Below are 17932 nucleotides of genomic sequence, written 5' to 3' on the forward strand. Positions count from 1 at the left end.
AAAAGTTAACTGAGGAACTCTCCTGCTCCGAACGGAGATCAGAGTGACCAGGTCCTATCGCCAAGAACATTGTTTCGCACTATCTCACAGGCAACACACACAGCCGTCGCAGGAGGACTGAAGTCCCCAGGCAGCATTCGTTGCTTGGCTTGCTGATCCCCTTCCCAAAACATGTAAAGTTGCTTGAGATCCCTTGGACCTGACTATCTCACTTAAGTTTCCTGTGATTCCTGGCTGATAAGGTGCAGAGAGTCTTCACATCAGACACGAGCGAGAGAAAGTACTTTATTTTTCTGCTCTACTTTCCTTCCTCATTTGCTCCAGGCAACACGTACCAAACCATACATTTGAAGTATACAGCCTCACTTAAAAACAAAACCGTAACTGAATTATAGCACAAATTCTCTACGGTTCATGTAATGTGTACTATCATAAGGACCTCTCTTTAATTCTTAATGTTACTCATCATGCCAATAATTTTTATTTGTTTAATGGTTTCATTCCGAATTGTCACCTGCCTTCGTGTGCTATAGGTACCCTTTTCTTTTTGAAAGCCAACAGAAGTCCTAAGCTAAAAAACATGTCACGAACACAGAGAACTCCGAAAACAGCCACGATTCTAAGATGAGGCAACACCTTACCACAAAAGCATGCAGAACTGAGAAACAGCACCAGCCAATCTTGTTTATATGATGCAAGGAAGCACAAAAAGAACTGCTTACAGGAGGAGATACAGGGTCAAGTTAAGTTACTCCTTACAACTCTCTTATCAGACAATTAAGAGAGGCATGACATCGTATTTCTGGAAACACGGGTTGAAGTCCAACTCACTCAGACATTTGGCTGGAAAATATCTGACCTTTACTGGACTTTATTCTTTTGTTACTTGTGATGACAAACTTTCTGACTGATTGAAAAGTAGCAAGAACTGTGGAAAGCAAACTACTGGGCATGAAAAGCTAAGGTGGATCCTGATACTAAAAAAAACCAACCCACAAAACAAACCAAACCAAAAAAAAAAGCACCATACCAAACAAAGCTGAGAGTCATGCATGGCAGTTCTTTTAAGCTCACAAAACTTTTGATGGCATTCAGACCTTATTCATAACTCCAAACTGCCTGTGTAATTTAAAGTTACAAAATTACAGTACTTTTGTTTAAACTGTGTATTACTGAATGCAGTTCTAAAGCAAAGGGCAATAATAAGAAAAGCCCAAAAGACATTTTGTATTAGATGTAATTAAGTCAGGTCCCTGTTGAAAAATATAAATTTTTTGACCACTCCGGTGGCCAAAAAATGATAGGAATGATGCTTGAGTGAACAGGAGAAAACCCCCTTGGCAGAAAGGATCCATAGAAGGCATGTTTCCGAACATAGCCAAAGTGATCTTGGGTCAGTAACAACTATATGTCACTGCAACAAGTGTGAGAAGTAATTGCTGGCTCAGCCCCAGAATCTGGAAACACGTGGCCAGGTTTATAGCTCCCACAAGTCTCTCAAACAAGGCTGTGCCACCGGTGCACTCGCAGGTTTTGAGCTACACGAACACTGGTTGGAATACTAAAATAATTTTGTAAAAAAATAATAAAACTTTATGTACATGAGGCATTTTCCTTCTCAAAATATATCACAACTCTGTATTACAAGTACAAAAAGCAGAGAGAATGTCATCACAGAGTAGTAACCTGGGGGTTTACAGCACATCACATACAACGTAATATTCCTCCCAAGCGCACCCTAAGATTTTGCAAAACCCCCTCTCTCCTTTAAAGCTCCACGAGATATTTAAAGAGCCATAAATTCTTCTCCTGCAGTTGTTTTTAACTTCTGTAGTGTTTTTGTGTGACAAACCAGTGGAAATGCTTTAAATTGCATCCCCATTTCTAACGCCTCAAATGGATTTTTAAAGCATCTCAACTGTCATAACAGGAGTCTGACGAATGCAGAAGATCTCTGGCCACAGACCACGCGCTTCCCCAGGAGAGATTTTTCCTCTGAGAAATGCAGAGCTAATGCCAAGAAAAGACATGGCTCTACTGCTTCTTCCTCCTGTTTCTCCAAGTCATATAAAACTCATAACGTAATTATATTGTGTTTCTGTTCTATGAGAAAAGAGGGTAAATGCAATTATATTGGAATTATCCCAGACAGGAGAAAACCTGAACTACTAGAACTACGTGTTTCGCAACAGGACTACAAAAGCCAACCTCTTTTCCAGATACCATTAATCATATCTAAGAGACAAGTAGCCAGAGCAACTGAAAGCAATGGCAGGGAAGTGAATTCACATTTATACGGAATCTGTTAAAACACATATACCTGACAGATTACTTTGTTGACAACTTCATTGTTGAGTTTTCCATAAATAAGTAGTTGGGTAACAGGTATCAAATTCAGACATAAGCTGTATCTTACAAGGGCCAAAGGATCAAAATCAGCTGTGCCAACTATGTTAATGAAAATTATGTCAGATAAACTCATCAGAAGTTGTGTTACCACAGGAACAGGACCACAGACTCCGCTCATTTGTCAGCCCCTGGCTGTGCAAAGGCACTACAAGATCATTACACGCCCAGAGGGGAGACAGCATTGATGCAGCAGGAAGCGATTAGGCAGGGGGTATATGATAAACTATGGGTGTGCCAGTAGGGAAACAATTCCATTAAAAAAAAAAAACCCAAACCAAAAAACCAACATGTTCCTACTAAATGCTATTTCACTTGCATGCTCACCTCCAAGTCTAACAAAAAAATTGATGCATTTTGGTCCAAAGCCTGAGTGGCACTAACATCAAGATCACTTTCACCCCTTTTCTCTCCATCTCATAATCAAGCTCCGTTGGGTCCATGAAAAAGCAGCTGAAGGATTAATCCCAACGTGATCTACGCTGGTGAAATTATCTTCCTCATCTGCAATATAAATCCTTAATCTGTTTTGCAGGAAGGGTACTGCTTTAGCTCACATCTTGTGGCTGGACTGAATGAGATAGAGGGAGGTCAAATGGGTTGGAAGAGGCCCCAGAGCTCATTTTGGATGGAAGTGTGGGAACCTGCTGGCTGCCTGTTACTGCCTCTGCCCACTACATAATACCGCCGTCTTGGTGCTTGGTCTTCTAACTACCCGCTGTTCTTTGATGAGCTCTCGTGGTAAAACGAGAGAAACATACTGACAGCTCTCTATCACGCTAGCCAGGAAAGAACCGGAGAACTGAGCTCCCACGTCAAATCTCATGGAGCAAGAGAAACAGACCAAATCATAAGAGCTTGTAGCTTTCTGTCCTCGCTAATAGCTAAAAAAAAAATAGAACTAACAAGCGATATTTTGTTTCTAATGAAGCCTTTGAGAATTCTGTATCATTTACAGACGTTAATTAAGCGCTACATGTCTTCTGCAGTCAAGCAAGCGTACTCCATTGTGTTTTCAGAGACAGCCACTGAAACGCTCACAGCCAAGGAGTTGTTTTTTACTTTAGTGGTTAAACAAAACAATATCCACATGGGTAACAGAAGGCAAAGTGACCCCACTGTCTAACCACCCCATTCAGAGAACGGAGGACGGAAAGGTGGTCAGTATGTCCATGGCACATTTCTGGACTGGGGATATTGGAACCGTTTTCAGCCAGACTAAAAACTTCTCCTATCCCACAACACGCAAGCCATCATAAAAGCACGGAGGTAAGCAATGGGAAGGCCAGGCCAAATATCGTAGAAAATAATGTTAATTTGAATCAACAGTCTGCCTAACTCTCAGGAATGAAAATACTGCCGTGTATTTCTCAGTCTTGACTGGACTGTGTATCTCATGATAGAAAAGTTCAACAATTTTCTTCCATCTCAAAACAAAAGGAAACTAAAGGCTGCTTCTTCAATTACACCTTGAGAAATCAGTGCAGTGGTAAAAAATATTAAGGGTTTCTTAACTGGCAAAAGCTGAGGTAAATTCATAGAAAACTGATCTTCAGTAACGCTGACAAGAATCAAGCATCTTCATACTGTAATCAAATACAACAATGCAGCTATGTTCTACTGCCACAATGCATGCGAACCACAGACCACGCAGATGCCAAAGTACAAATGCTGATGACTTAAGGCACATTTTACACCCAGATGTCTAAAGATAAAATGCAGTTTCATGTGATGTTAGGAGGATAACCAAACCACTTTTTCCCCCCCCCATTTAAACAGCTTTGCTATTTTTCTTGCAATTTAGCATGACTTCATAATTCAAATTTCACTCTAAAAGCAACACTGTAAATCATAGGGGCACTAATGGAAACGATACATGCAAACACGTGGCGCCTGAGACAACCTCAGCTTCTTTCGTCTGCAGACACTGCTGTAATGCACAATAAAATCAGTCATAACCAATAATCATTTACTGCCGTAGATAAGGCAGGAGAAACAAACACTCCTTGTTTAATCAACAAAATGTTGGCCTAGATGTGTTCATCCCATGTTTAATTTTCAGACAATTTCTCTGACAGAAAGATCTCTGGGTTATATTATTGGATACGTTACGAGACAATTGATAGTTGGCCTTTACACAAGCCTGTTTAAGCAAGCAAACAGCGTGGTGAATTTTCAAAGGGAACAGCAGCGCTGCTGCCCACATCCCCCTCGAGAGCCAGCCCCAGCCGGGGCTTGCTGTACAGTGCAAAACCTCACTTACGTCCTGAGTTCCGTGCTGGGTTCGGAGTAAATCTTCTTTCCATCTTCTTCACAGCTTGAAATCTCGAAGTTTCCATACCTGAAAAAGGAGATGGGTGTTCAGAGGAACCTCTATCGAATAAAGGGAAATCCCAAATAGCATAATTCATATACATTTTTATACATATACTGTATAATGTGCAAAATAAAATACATATATAAACAAATAATATACATAATTATCAAACAACCAGAAAGTGTTTCTAGCTCAAACTACAAATATGGAAGCTAACAGCTGGGCAAGATTAAGGAGCTTGAAAATTATTTCGTTTAGGAGGGGAAAAAATTCTAAAGAGACAGCAAGGATCTTTCAACCTAATTTGTTAATTTATATGAAGCAGCCTGCACACAGGAGGCATCAACCACAGCTCCGAGACCTCTGTTCCTGCCTTCCTTCGCTCCATCCTTTCCCAGAGCATTTCCCCAAGCGTTTCTCCAATACAGCTTCTGTCTCTCCAGCACGTGCCATTCCTTCTAACTCCAAGCGTGATTTCACACAAAGTTTTTTCCAGGTGGCAAGTGCCCGCTTGTGCCAAAACTACTGAAGCAGTTGTCACGAGTGGGAATGGCCCGTGGCGCTGTGAAGGTGCCACTGGGAAAGAGAAAACCGTGGGCACAACGCCAACAGCACAAAGCAAAACCTCCCTCCTGTAGGCAGTGCCTGTGCCTTGAAGGCAGGATTACGCGCTTGGTTCTCAGCGCAGCGCCCGTTGTTTCAGACATACAGCTCCATAAAGGATTTCATGGTTCCTTACAGGCAGCTTTAACAAAGGCAGACAATTAGGCACAGCCTGGAATAAGGCAAACTGATTTTACACATTCTGTGCTCAACTAATTGTGTCGGGCACCTGCAATTAACCCGAACAGTTCGGGGAACAAGTGCAGCTTTAAGTGTTTGTGCTGCCACATCCTAGTAGCATCAGAGAAAGCAGAGCAGGCTGTCACTGCGTCCAGGAGGTTCAGGTCAGAACCGTAACAAATCCATCCAGAGTATTTCAAGGGATAAAAATAAGAGGTGGTAGTTTTATGCTCTTCTAAAGTATCAGTCTAAGGCTTCATACGTAAGAATCCCAGAGCTGTACAGAAACAAGTACCACGGAATTCCAGCTCACTCTCACCAGCAGACCTGCTAGCTGGTAAAGAACCACCCGCCACCGCTCATACCGATACTCTGCCCCAGCACGGCTCACAACCTCAGAACTCCACAATCAAACAAGAACTTAAGTGTCAACAGTCTTTTATGACCAGGGCTCAACGTTGGACAATTCCACTGCGGGCAGGGAAGCCGAGGCAGAGGGACACCGAGGGCATGCACGCACAGCAAGGGACACCCAGACTAATACCGGCAAACAAGGAACCCCTCCGAGAGAGGCGGCGCAGCCACAGCCCTAAGGAGGTCAGCTCCGGCGTACTTAGCCTCCAGAGTACTGCACTAACCCCTCCTGCCGCGTCTGCAACGGCTCATTTAAAACCAGATCTTGCATCTCCAACTACACTGCAGGTAGTCATAACAAAAATTATTTGCTCCAGTTGTTACTGCATATCGGTGACAAGCTGAGAACAAAACCAGGACTGCCTGAGCCCCGTAGCTTAGTCTGACCAGCACGCTGTCCCCCATCCAACCCAGGTCCCTGCACCAGCGGTGGAGACTTCAGAAATCTCAGCATTTGATCTGTCCAGAACAAACAAACAAAAAGGCGTAACACATGCATAAAAACTTGCAAACAGGTTTTAAAGGGTCTAAACTTTTCTCTGTCATTCTGAAACAACCCCGCTTGGTCCTATAAGGCAGCAGAAGTGTCAGAGTAGGTTTTAAGGGCTTCTTAAAACAGAAAGGGTCCTTAGGAAACTGAGGTACATACAGGATAACCCATTTTGCCATTGAAGTTTCACAGAGCTAATCCAAAATCTAACAAAAAAATATGCTTGGCTAAACTGACAAGTGGGGTAAGAATCCAGGTCTAAACATGCCGAATAACACCTCAGTCCCTCGGTGGTCACAGTGAACCGCACCAGGAGTATTCACAGAAGAACCACTGCTTGCTACAAGAATGGCTGTCAGTCTTGTTCAGAAATTTTTTGGTCTTATCAGTGGCCTCTGTGCTTTCTCCTGTATTCTCCCAAGCAATTTCACACCCTGCCCATGCTCCTTTTATTGGGATCAGCACTACTGAAGCTGTAAAACTGAACAGATACCTTCTTTCCCACTCTCAGCTATGCCCGAATTCACCACTTAATCCTACCTGGTCTCTCTCAGCTCTCAGTCGTACCCTAAACGCTCATTACCAGCCTTTGCAATTCAAAGTGAATGCGATTAACTATTTGAGATACTTCCCACTGCTTTACTGCAAGGATGGAATAAATCAGAGGAGCCTTAAGAACAATACTTCCAACACTTTGCTAAGCTAAAGTGTAGAGATTAACTTATTTTTATTAGAGTTAACTCTATTGGTTTCAATATTTGCTCCTGCAGACCTGTAAAATTGTTCTGCGTTTCCAAATACTATAATCCTAGGAAACATCTCGTCTTACTAAGAAGACAGAAAAAGAGCATAAGGGGGGTATTTAGAGAACCATGTTGACACCTCAGTGGAGATTGCCCAGGACAGAACAGAGACATGCTGCTGATTCAATGTTCATTCCATGCCATGATGGCTGCTCCCATCCTGGTGCTAAAGGTGCTTTTACTCCCCACTGCCATTTGCTAGGGAAGATGGCTAAAATACGTCTTGGCCAACAGACTGAAGATATTTTTCTCCCTGCTGGGAGAAATATGCCAAGAAAGCTTCAGGTTTTGAATAAAAATTAAATTTTTATATTAATAATTTTTCAAAACTTGTCATTAATTCTTAGAGCAGAATTTATTGAGATTACTTACAATGCCATTGTCCTAGTATTGTATTAAATATAAAATCTGTATTTGCTGAACAGTAGGCATTTGCATTTAAATCCCACTAGAGAAATACATGTTGATTTTTATAATAGAAATCCATAACACAGTAATAAAGAGCAGGCAATTTTCTGTACAAAACTGGAGAAGTGTATAATGCTTCATTATACTGCCAGATGTAAACCTCTGTCTATCTCCCAACGCAAGAGCTCTGCATGAATAACAGGTCATTAAATACGGGTTAGGAGGAGTTAATGATACATCTGATGTAAAGAACAGCGTTTCTGCAGACTTCCACTGCTCTGTTCTCACCAGCTCCTGGACAAAGAGCCATTCACTACCCAGCCTTGTATGAATGCTTTGCATACAAAAAGAGACACGAGAAACAAAAGGATCCTGTAGCCCACAGAACTTTTCAGCCTTGCTTGGCATTTGGAAAGTTATAGACTCCACTCAAAGGGACTGACTAAGCAAATGAGACCAGAATGTAATGGGTAGTACTGAATATTGAAATATTGAAAAACAGAGTAGCAAATGCACCCCTGCATCTCTGTTAAGAAGGGAAGGGGAGAAGAGGGAGGAAAATACTCCTTGAATAGCTAGGAAATAATAAGGAAAGGTGGCTCTCCATGAAAGCCTCCCCCCCGCCCCCCCCCCCCCCCCCCCCCCCCCCCCCCAAGCCACAAATAAGGCTTGTAAGCATTGAAACAAAGAACTTGGAAGCACAGATACTCAGCAAGAATCAGAAGGTGTTTTGAATCACACACAGAATCATGGAAATGAAATTGCTGCTTTGAATAGACAAATCACCTGGTATGTAGGAAAACAACAGAGGAAAGAATAGAGGCTACAGCAACAACTGTGAGCCAAATGCCGTATAAAGACACTGTCCCAAAACACGCGGCTCTGCTACCAAAGGCTCCATGCTTTCAGTGTCCCCTCTCCAACTTCATTTTCCTCTCCATTTACCCTCTATCCAGCCATCCTCCAGCAAAAGGAAAAAACCTGAAAATGTAAAACTAACTTGTTATTTGCTGTCATTAGCTGGCTCTAGCTCTCCCACCAAACAGCATCAATTCCCTTCTCCGTAAGCTCCTCAAGACAGGGACCAATTGCTGCCTCATCTGTGACCATGCCAAGCACAGCACGGCCCTGCTTTTAAGCTCCACTGCAAGGAACACGATTACCAGGACAAAATAAAATACGTAAGAAAGGAACTTGGACTGCTTCTGCTCTCATCTGGACAGCTAAGCAACTTTGGCTTCCGTTACACTTGTGAGCAGTTAATTCCACAGCGCACCCAGCAATGCTGGGGATCCCAAAGGATCTCTGCGGAAGCATCCTGCTGTATCCTCACACCCAGGGGCAGGCGGAGCTGGTCTCCTTTTCCTCTCTCCAGGAACTTCCATCCAGAGTTTTCACATCCAAATGGCAACAAGATTCTTTTCCTTTCAAATCTCCCTACCCACTTCCATCAAACAAAAAGAAAATATCAGAACATACAGTGTTAAAGGCTTGGCAGGTTTTCAAAGCTGCCTGCTGCATTTAGATGCCAGACTTCCATGAATACTAAAGGGATGTGGATGTCCAATTACTCTTCAAGAGCTTTGAAAATACAAGTCATCCCCCTCACTTTTCAACATACCAGCTTATGCTCAAGATTTTGTTTAGTTTGATTTCTACTCTATGTTAGAAGAAAACCTTTATAGGCTGAATCCAGCTAAAAGAATGAAAAGGGCTCCAGTCTCAAATTTAATCAGAAGCAAAAGCTTTAAGTCAGGGGAGGAAAGAAAAAAAAAAAAAAGAAAAAAAAAAAAAAAGAAAAAGAACAGATTTATTCACTATCTCCAAAAAGTGTTACAAGTTACTCAGAGAGCAAACAGCACATCCCTGGTGTTACTACAGACAGAAGTTATCAAAGGGCCCAACGTAAAGTCCATTACAATAAGTAGCACAGCGCTAAAAACCCGATCAGTATCTTCTGACTGAAACCCAGGGAACTGCATCTGCCTTAAAATATTCTGAACTGTACATTAGCAATTTAAACCTTTTCATATGCCTTGTTCGACACTTCCTGTGACCCCACTCACTGCACTGGATGTATCGTAGGGCAGAAACGAACTCGAGCTGCACTCCCCTCTGCCCCGTTGGTTTGTGCATGGCCACAATGACCATACCACTGGTGACAGTGACCGTGGGAGTCACGCTGCGAGGACCAGCACCGTGAAGCTGGGCGATTCCTGTTAAGTACAGGATCTTAAGTACAGCATCTGCTTTTTTTATCTGCCTCTGTCACTCGGGGAAAAGCATCTTGTCTTTTTTGGACAGAATAAATGTTTCATGCCCCAGATTCAGTTAAACACTTGCACTGCTTGGACAGGACACTCTGCAGACAACATCAAATGACCAGCAGGTATCCCCACACACTTAGGGTGCAATAAATCCAGATTTCCGAGGACACTTTCCTAAGAGTCCCAGGACTCTCTTGGTCTAATCTGGATTTACTTATGTCTAACACAGAGAATTCTGCAGCACTCCCTCTGAGGGGTGTATCCAACAGCAAATCCAACATAAACAGAATGCATGGGACTTGAGGGTGATCCAGCTTCCACACATAAATTTCAGAGGAAGTTGGTCAATGTCTATGTTCCTACAAAAAATAATATTCTACAAATATGCAGATGCTGCTTCCTCCTACTCTATGTTGAGTTGGAAGGGCCTTTTTCAATCTGGCCACATCACTGTTCTCCCTTGGACCAAACAGCAAAAGTTTAGTATTGCCACTCGTGATCCTTCCCTTACTCCACAGACCTGCTCTATCACCCAGAATAAGGAACGGGGCTCAAGCTTTTCACATGAAACCAAAAATCACAACCAATGCCAAAATCTTACTTGGTTTCTTTTGGGGTTTTGGGGGTTTGTTTTTTTTTTGTGTTTTGTTTTTTTTTAAGAGACTGCCCTCTTCGTTACTTTTTTGCTCCACTGGAAAACAAAATACAAGTACTTATAAAGCACAGGTTATGCACTGACACCCACTTTGGTCTCCATACTGTTATTATTAACAAGTATCACTAACAAGAAAGTTGCAGACTCTTTGCTACTTGTTCTGAACTAATGCGGAGATGAAAACCAAGCCAGTTAAATTCAATTACTACCCATTTCTTTTTAATTTTTCATTACAATTTCTGTTTTTCTTCACAAGTCCGTATTCCACAGCTGCATGTAAATCATTCCAACTTTCATAGCTTCAGTTTCATCTATATTTTGTCCCAAGCCGTAAAATTCTAGATCATCCATTATATTAAAAAAGCCATGGGAAACATCCACGGACTCTTAAACACTACACTCCTACGATTTGTGAGAGGGGAAGGAAGCGGTGACCTCCTAGGATTTCCTGTGGATTCTATCATTTGTTACAAAAGGCTGGGGATAATGTTGACAAGGCCAGGCAGCCTGTTACAACGTGCTTTCAGAGGTACACAAGCCAGCAAGACCAGAACTGGGCTCAGAAAATAAAGTTCTGTTCTATGAAGACTTTCCCCCCCGATGCTTTCTTGCCCTTTTCTGACATTTTCACCTCTTTAAAGCAGCAGCAGAGGAGGAGGACAGGGCCAGCTTCCTTACGAATCATGCATGCTCCAGACTTGCTGCTGCTCCAAGCAACTGGATTGCCCAAACCTACCTGAGATGTCGCTGCAAATACCACTTGGGCTATTTGTTTGAAGCTAAACTGCAGTAGCTAGACTTCCCTTATTCTCCCCTTGCACCCTCAAAGCCAGCCACAGAGAATGCCCATCCTTAAAGCAGGGTTTCTACCATGCCAGCACGTTAGCAAAGACCAACGGGACAGGAACTCAGACCCTCCAAGACCCCAAGGACACAGCAGCGCACAACTCTGGCCCAAGATCTTCCCCTCGACCAGCAGTCAACCATGCAGTGAATAACAAGCACATCATCTTTAGAAGATGACACCTGTTTTCCTGTTCATTCCTGCTTGAATGCTCAAATGAAATCCCTTACAAACCGGCTACGCACACATTGCAAAGCAGAGTTAGCCCTGCCTGCTCAATTTCCTTTCCAACCAACGCTGGTTTTTCCCTCCTCTGATACACTCCTGAGAAAATGCAAGAGACTCAGAAGGCAGACTTGCCACTTCTTTTGTGCTGCAATCCAATTGCAATATTACTGATCTAATTCCCAGATACAAAAAATATTAAGAACTTAGTTGTAGAGTTAACTGAACTAAATTGCACCAGACATACAATTTATAGAAATCTTTACTGCATGGAGCTGGCATTTTCACAGGAGCCCACAGAGTTTAGACATCTCATGACCAATGACTCTCGGAAAACAAGTACATACTTTTTTCAGGTTGTTTTAAAAATCCTATAATTAATACTTACACTAAACAAAACAATACAGAAACAGAAACTAAAGGCCAGGATGATGAACTTCATTAAGATCTTGAGTTCTTCCCCCTCTCAAATCCCTGATCTTTGAGTACCTGATTTTAGAACCTCAGTGTTTCACTAATTTTATATATTTCTATTTTTAGACTGCTATGATCCTTTTCACTAAGGGAAAATATGGGAAGAAAACAGAACCGTGGCTAGAGGACTCTACAAACTTCAGTGCAAAAGCAAGGTTCTCAAAAGACTTTTTAATCATCCTTACAACAGCACAGCCTAACAGAGTCTGAACATCTTAAAGGCTAGTGATGAAACACCACAAAACAATCCAAACCCTAACAAGGCTAATGGATGGTAGGATGGACTGCTGTTTCAATGGATTACCCCTTTAGCCCAACCTCAAGTTTAAAATGCTCCAATCCTCAATTACAGAGAGATTTAATTATTTCAATAGTCACTGAAGGGCTGGATTGACAATTCGAGAGAGCAACAGCCTTTAAGTGCAAAGGGGGAAAAGCACAAGCAGGGACACAGCAGCTGAACATCCCTTCCCATCCCCAGTTCAGCCAGACCCCCAGCAGCACCCACAGCTTGGCTTCTTGGCCGTAACCACCCGGAGCACCCACTGAATCCAGCCAGGTGAGGTGATCAAGAGGAAAAGATCCAGACACCTGCACATGAAAATCACCTGCCCCATACAAGGGTTAGACACGCAGAGTCCCCTGCACAGAAGCACAGATGAGGACAGAACAGCCCAACAGCTGCAAGACCCCGTTCCTAGTCCTGCCTGAGGGCTCTGCACCGACCGAAGAGCCAACCCACCAAAAAGGACCCAAGGCAGCCTCCCAGCATCAGTAACTTCTCTCCAAAACCAGCACACACCTTAACAGATTTAATAGCAGGTTCTAAACTTGCTTGTCAGACACACAGGATCTTTTATAATTACACAGATTAAGTGCAATATAAGAATTGCTCTTTGCATAACGGTTTTCTGCCTCCCAAGGACAGCAAAAAACAACTAGATAGGGACATGTAAAAATATGGATGTGTGAAAACCCAGCCTGAATTCCAAACTCACTGCGAGCTGAACCCTCACTCTCCCTTTGGCTCAGTATGCTCTCCATAAGTATCTGCGTCTTAGTCTACGCCTCTCACTGTTTTTCTTTATCATCTGTTCACAGTAGAGGGTCTTCTGGGTGGGGCTGTTGCAAACAATTCTAGGCATGTTTGTACAGTGATTTGTAAAATGAGGTCACGGTCTCAGGTGGGACATTTATTTGCATGACCGAAGTACCTCAGTAATAGAGAAATAAGAATGGAAACCACTAAAAATCAAAACTATGTTGAACTGGGTGGGGACTGCACATAAAGATGCTTTTTGGGGCATTTAAACAGGATACATGAATGTACTGTAAGATAAAATAAGTTGTCTTAAGACAACTTAAGAACCTTTAATTGAGAAGCGAGATGTGTATCATCAGGTTTAGAGCCACCTTTGACTGGGTGATTCACATTATTTGAGCTACTCGCAACTTCTCATTGATTACAGAAAGAAAATTTCCCTAGATACACATCAATTAATACGTAAGAACCCCAAAAGAGCAGTCTGGCAACCCACCAACACAAAGCAACAAAAACTGCACTGTTAGGGGAATGATATTTAAAATAGCCATATTGGGCAAAGCATCCTTGCAAAGGCTACTATTCTAGTTATTCTAACTTTTTCTGTTAAAAATGTATCTTATAAAGTGAGTAAAGTCAATCATACATGACATTACTGGCTGAAAGTGACATTGTGTATGCATACAACTGTTGGTTTCTCCTATAAATTTGTGGCTCTTTGGCAACTCACATGCTCATGAAGCCAGAGCTTCTCCTGACACACTGTCACTTGGCAAGTCAGCTCCTTTTTAAAGTTACTAGAACCACGTCAACTTGGTGTCCTTTCATATTTTATTCTTCAAAGATATGTATGTCCAAAACACAGAATCCAAAACCGAGGGTATAAAGAGAATTACCCACTTAAAAGAAGAAATAAGTCAACATTTTTATGTGCTTGTATATATGCAGTGCCAATTTTTCTTGCTCGAGTTCTACACCAGAATTGGTATGGACTGAGAAGTAAAGCTCACAGTAGTAAATCTGTACGGTCTGCTGCCCAGGATGGCTGTTCTTTCCTCATCTGACTTCTGACCTCCTCGTGAAGCTACTGCACTTGAAAAACCACAGCTATTACTACGATCACAGCAGGCCTGGTAGCTAGGCATTGCACATCGTAATTGAGCCACGTAACCTTCCTAGGACGCAAGTAGGATTATACTCCTTTGCAGGTACAAAAGAAAAGCACGGATAACTTAGGCATGCCTTGTTCCTTATCTACCTAGTGGGAGAGCCAAAATTAAAACCTAGGAGCTCTTATGCTACTCCTCTGTTCTAATTACTCTATGCCAGAATAACTGTTCCCGTACATCACTTGATTTTGAAAACACAACAAATACGACACTCCCAGAATAAGATCACCTCTGACCCAGTCATGTCTCAGAATTCAGAGTGAGAAAGCTAGTGTTGTGCTTTCCAAGCATTTATACGGAATAGCAGGCATGATTTAACAGTCTTACCATAAAAGCTGTTCTTACAACATCAAGCAGTTCTCGTGCTGTCTGCAAAAATTTACAACTGCATGTTCATGTGAAGGAACAGAAGGGGATAGTGAATACTTTCTTCCGTTTATACAACCCCTGTTTCAAATCAGCAGCCCCCAAACAGGAGAGTTAAGTCTGAAAACATCACTATCAGCAAAACATAGGAATCTGTTCCAGGCATGACTTTGCAGCCCACACATTCTTTTTTTTTTCGGGGGAGCGGGGGGCAAAAGCTGTATTTATTTTCTTGTGTCGGTCCCAGTTTGGTTCCGTAGCAGTCGGGCATGGCACCCTTTCCCTACTTGGTGACTATGCTATAATGAGAGTCGAGGTAAGGGCAGCATGCATTTACACATTCTATGTTTCTGCTGAAATTCTGAATCTTGTAGTATTCTTGACACCTGTTCATTGGTTTATTATACCCATCCACTAAAAGGAATGGAAAAAATCCCTGATGGCTTCCTTACGACATCCCCCTCTCGTGTAAAAGATGGCTCATTTTCCATTATATATTGGCTCTTACCGGTCAAGGAGAAGATCCAGTACTTCCTTAGCAGAAGCAAAGGCTTGGTAAGTTGACAGAAAGATGCTAACATAGGCAAAATCATTATCTCCAAAAGCTGTCACAAGGTTCTCCACCAGTTTCTCCAGAGTTCCAGATTTTATTGTCCTGATCTTGCATGTCTCATACTGGCTGACAGTATGTTCTGGAGGTAACTGGTCTTCTTCAACCTACAATGTTGAAACAAAGCACAAAAATCAGACAGAAGCCAGATCCCTGACACAGCTTCCACAATGAAACAGATTAAATTCCATCTTTTCACAGGAATAGTCCATCTTTAATTACTAATGATTTTTTCCATTTTGGTTCTCCAAACACCAAGTGCTGTATCAAATAAGGGAGGCTTTTAGTAAGTTTATATTTATTTTTCTGACATGCTCCACAAAGTATTTTGGAGTCTGACTGCTATCAAGTTATCTTATGATCCCATCATATATTGTTATCTAAAAATAAATCTATTACCCCACAAAGAATGATATTACTGGAGGGAAAAATAGTGGTAGTTCAGAGTCTCAATTTCTGAATAAACATAAAAACTGACCACAACTTTAGCATTAGCACTTGTGATTCCCTTGCTGAAAAACCAGCTTGGGGCTGCCACACAGAACCTAAGGTCACAAGCATGTTTGGATGTGAAACATACTTTTCTGAGGAAGGTGTCAAAGCCATCTTGCAAACACGTCCTTATAACATTTCAATTTTCTCTTACAGTTTCCATTTGGCACAATATTTGTCAACAAATCTAGGGTTTGGTGTCGGGAGTGTATGCGGGTTTTTAAACAGCATTTGTTTTTAATGCCTACAGCCTGCTTTAACTCTGAAATAACTAAAAAGTTCCTTTAAATTCTGCCACTCTTTAGAGGATGGTTCAACTAGTTTAAATACTTGTCAAATATGTGTGATAAAAAAATATTCAAAAATGGGATTATCAATAAAAAACATAACAAGAGCAAGCTAACAAAAAACTTCTCCCTGCTGTTTGAGCTGGCTGTCCCTGGGGAGGACCATTCCCACCACCACCATCAGAAAGGTTGAACTCCACAGATGCAGCACGGGGAACCCTTCCCTTGCTGCTGTGTAACAGGGACTGACCTGACTGATGTACTGCATCCTCAGCTGGAGGAAAACATGCTGTGATGCACCTGCCATTCTACCTTGGCCACAATTACAGCATGTGCATAATCACTACTGTCACATAGCACCAGCGCTAATAAAACTCCAGCAACAAAAAAGTTATTTTCCCTGAGAGTAAGAAATAGCTTCAGCCCATATGAGTGGCTGCAACCGTAAGTGAAAAGAAAAACCCTGTCAAAAATTCCCAGAGACCACGATGATTTATGTAAATAAACTATTGGAAGGTCATCTGAATGAATGAAATATCTTTTTGCAGTATAGTTACTTTTATTCACATTTCCTGAGTTTAGAAAGTATTTTCAGGCAAGTCTCGTACCTAGCTAGAATGAACGGCATCACGCAAAGGAAAAATCAGGCCACCGTGAAAAAAATGATCCTTTTAGGTTAGATCACATATATCAGTAGAAAAATACTACAGGAAATCAACTCATACTGGGCATGAACACCCAACAGCCCAGCTTAGTCTTTGCAACACCAATTCTCCTGCAGTTTCAGGATAAAAACCAAGAAGTTCAACCTATTTTCATCGCAGCATTATTCCACTGCAAATTCCCTCCTTATACACCCACAGCAAGCTTCCAGCTGGGACTGCTGCGGTGGTTCTCTTCCAAATCCCAGCCTTCCCCTCCTGGGTAACAGCTTCTGCTACAGCAGGGCAGCAGGTAGTAACGGTGTATCACCTGGTCAGGCTTCCCCGCCTTACAGCAATATTTTATACAGCTCTTCTGCGTTTTGATATTGAGTATTTATACAGAATGAGAGACTCCCCCCAGGCAACAGTAAAATACATATTGTGGGTTTCTTCATGGTTCCTTGACAAGACGTCTCAAATTCACCCCGACGGAACACCACCAGGACTGAACACGCGGTTCAGACACACGGCCAGTTTGACCACAAGTTCTGCTCCACAAACTGCCTCCTGAGCCAGGAGTTCGAAGCAACAAGGCCAACAATATTCCAGCATTAACACACCACCTTGGTACTGAACCGAGGACATGAAGACAGCATGTTAATGACTTACAGCCACTACTGGCTCTGGCTTGGCATGCTGACAAAACGCAAAGAAAAAAATTCACCCAGACATGAGATAATTAGGAACAGATAACCCACCCACCTAATATTTACATCACTACCTTCCATTGCTTTTGAATTATTTCTACTAGATACTCCTTTTTGTTTTAAACAATACAGATGCTTTAATATTATCCTAAATCTCTGCTACTCTTGCATGAGGATATCTCATCTCCCAGCTTAACGAGGTCCAACTAACTCTTGCTGTTACATTGAAACAAAACCTGCTGTCTGTATGGAAAAAACAGACTACATGGGGAAAGAAAAAATAGGAATAATAGCAGTACCCTACAGTGTTCTGGAATTCCTAATAAGTGGGCACAGGCACAGTTTCTTTGGCAGAAAAGCGCCTCTGTGTCTCTAGGAAGCCCTGGAAGAGGCAGGAGCATCCTGTAGGATCAAGACATGAGGACCTGTCAACAGGCTGTGAAGAGCATAGACACAGTAGGTAAGCAGAGGTCCTGGGAAACTCAGAGCCACGTCTCCACTGCAAAATGCCACCATCTCATATCGAGTT

General features: G+C 42.2%; 1 protein-coding gene across 1 annotated transcript in view; it reads right to left on the bottom strand.

The window, feature by feature from the left end:
- Window positions 1-17932, bottom strand: part of RGL1 (ral guanine nucleotide dissociation stimulator like 1) — a 79247-nt gene that overhangs the window by 35112 nt on the left and 26203 nt on the right. The window contains exons 3-4 of the mRNA XM_040609935.1: window positions 15172-15380; window positions 4670-4747 (exon numbers count right to left, since the gene is read on the bottom strand). Of these exons, the coding sequence (XP_040465869.1) occupies window positions 4670-4747; window positions 15172-15380 (287 nt within the window). The remainder of the gene's footprint in view (window positions 1-4669; window positions 4748-15171; window positions 15381-17932) is intronic.

This window comes from Falco naumanni, chromosome 11 (genome assembly GCF_017639655.2).
Source record: "Falco naumanni isolate bFalNau1 chromosome 11, bFalNau1.pat, whole genome shotgun sequence".
NCBI classification, from domain to species: domain Eukaryota; kingdom Metazoa; phylum Chordata; class Aves; order Falconiformes; family Falconidae; genus Falco; species Falco naumanni.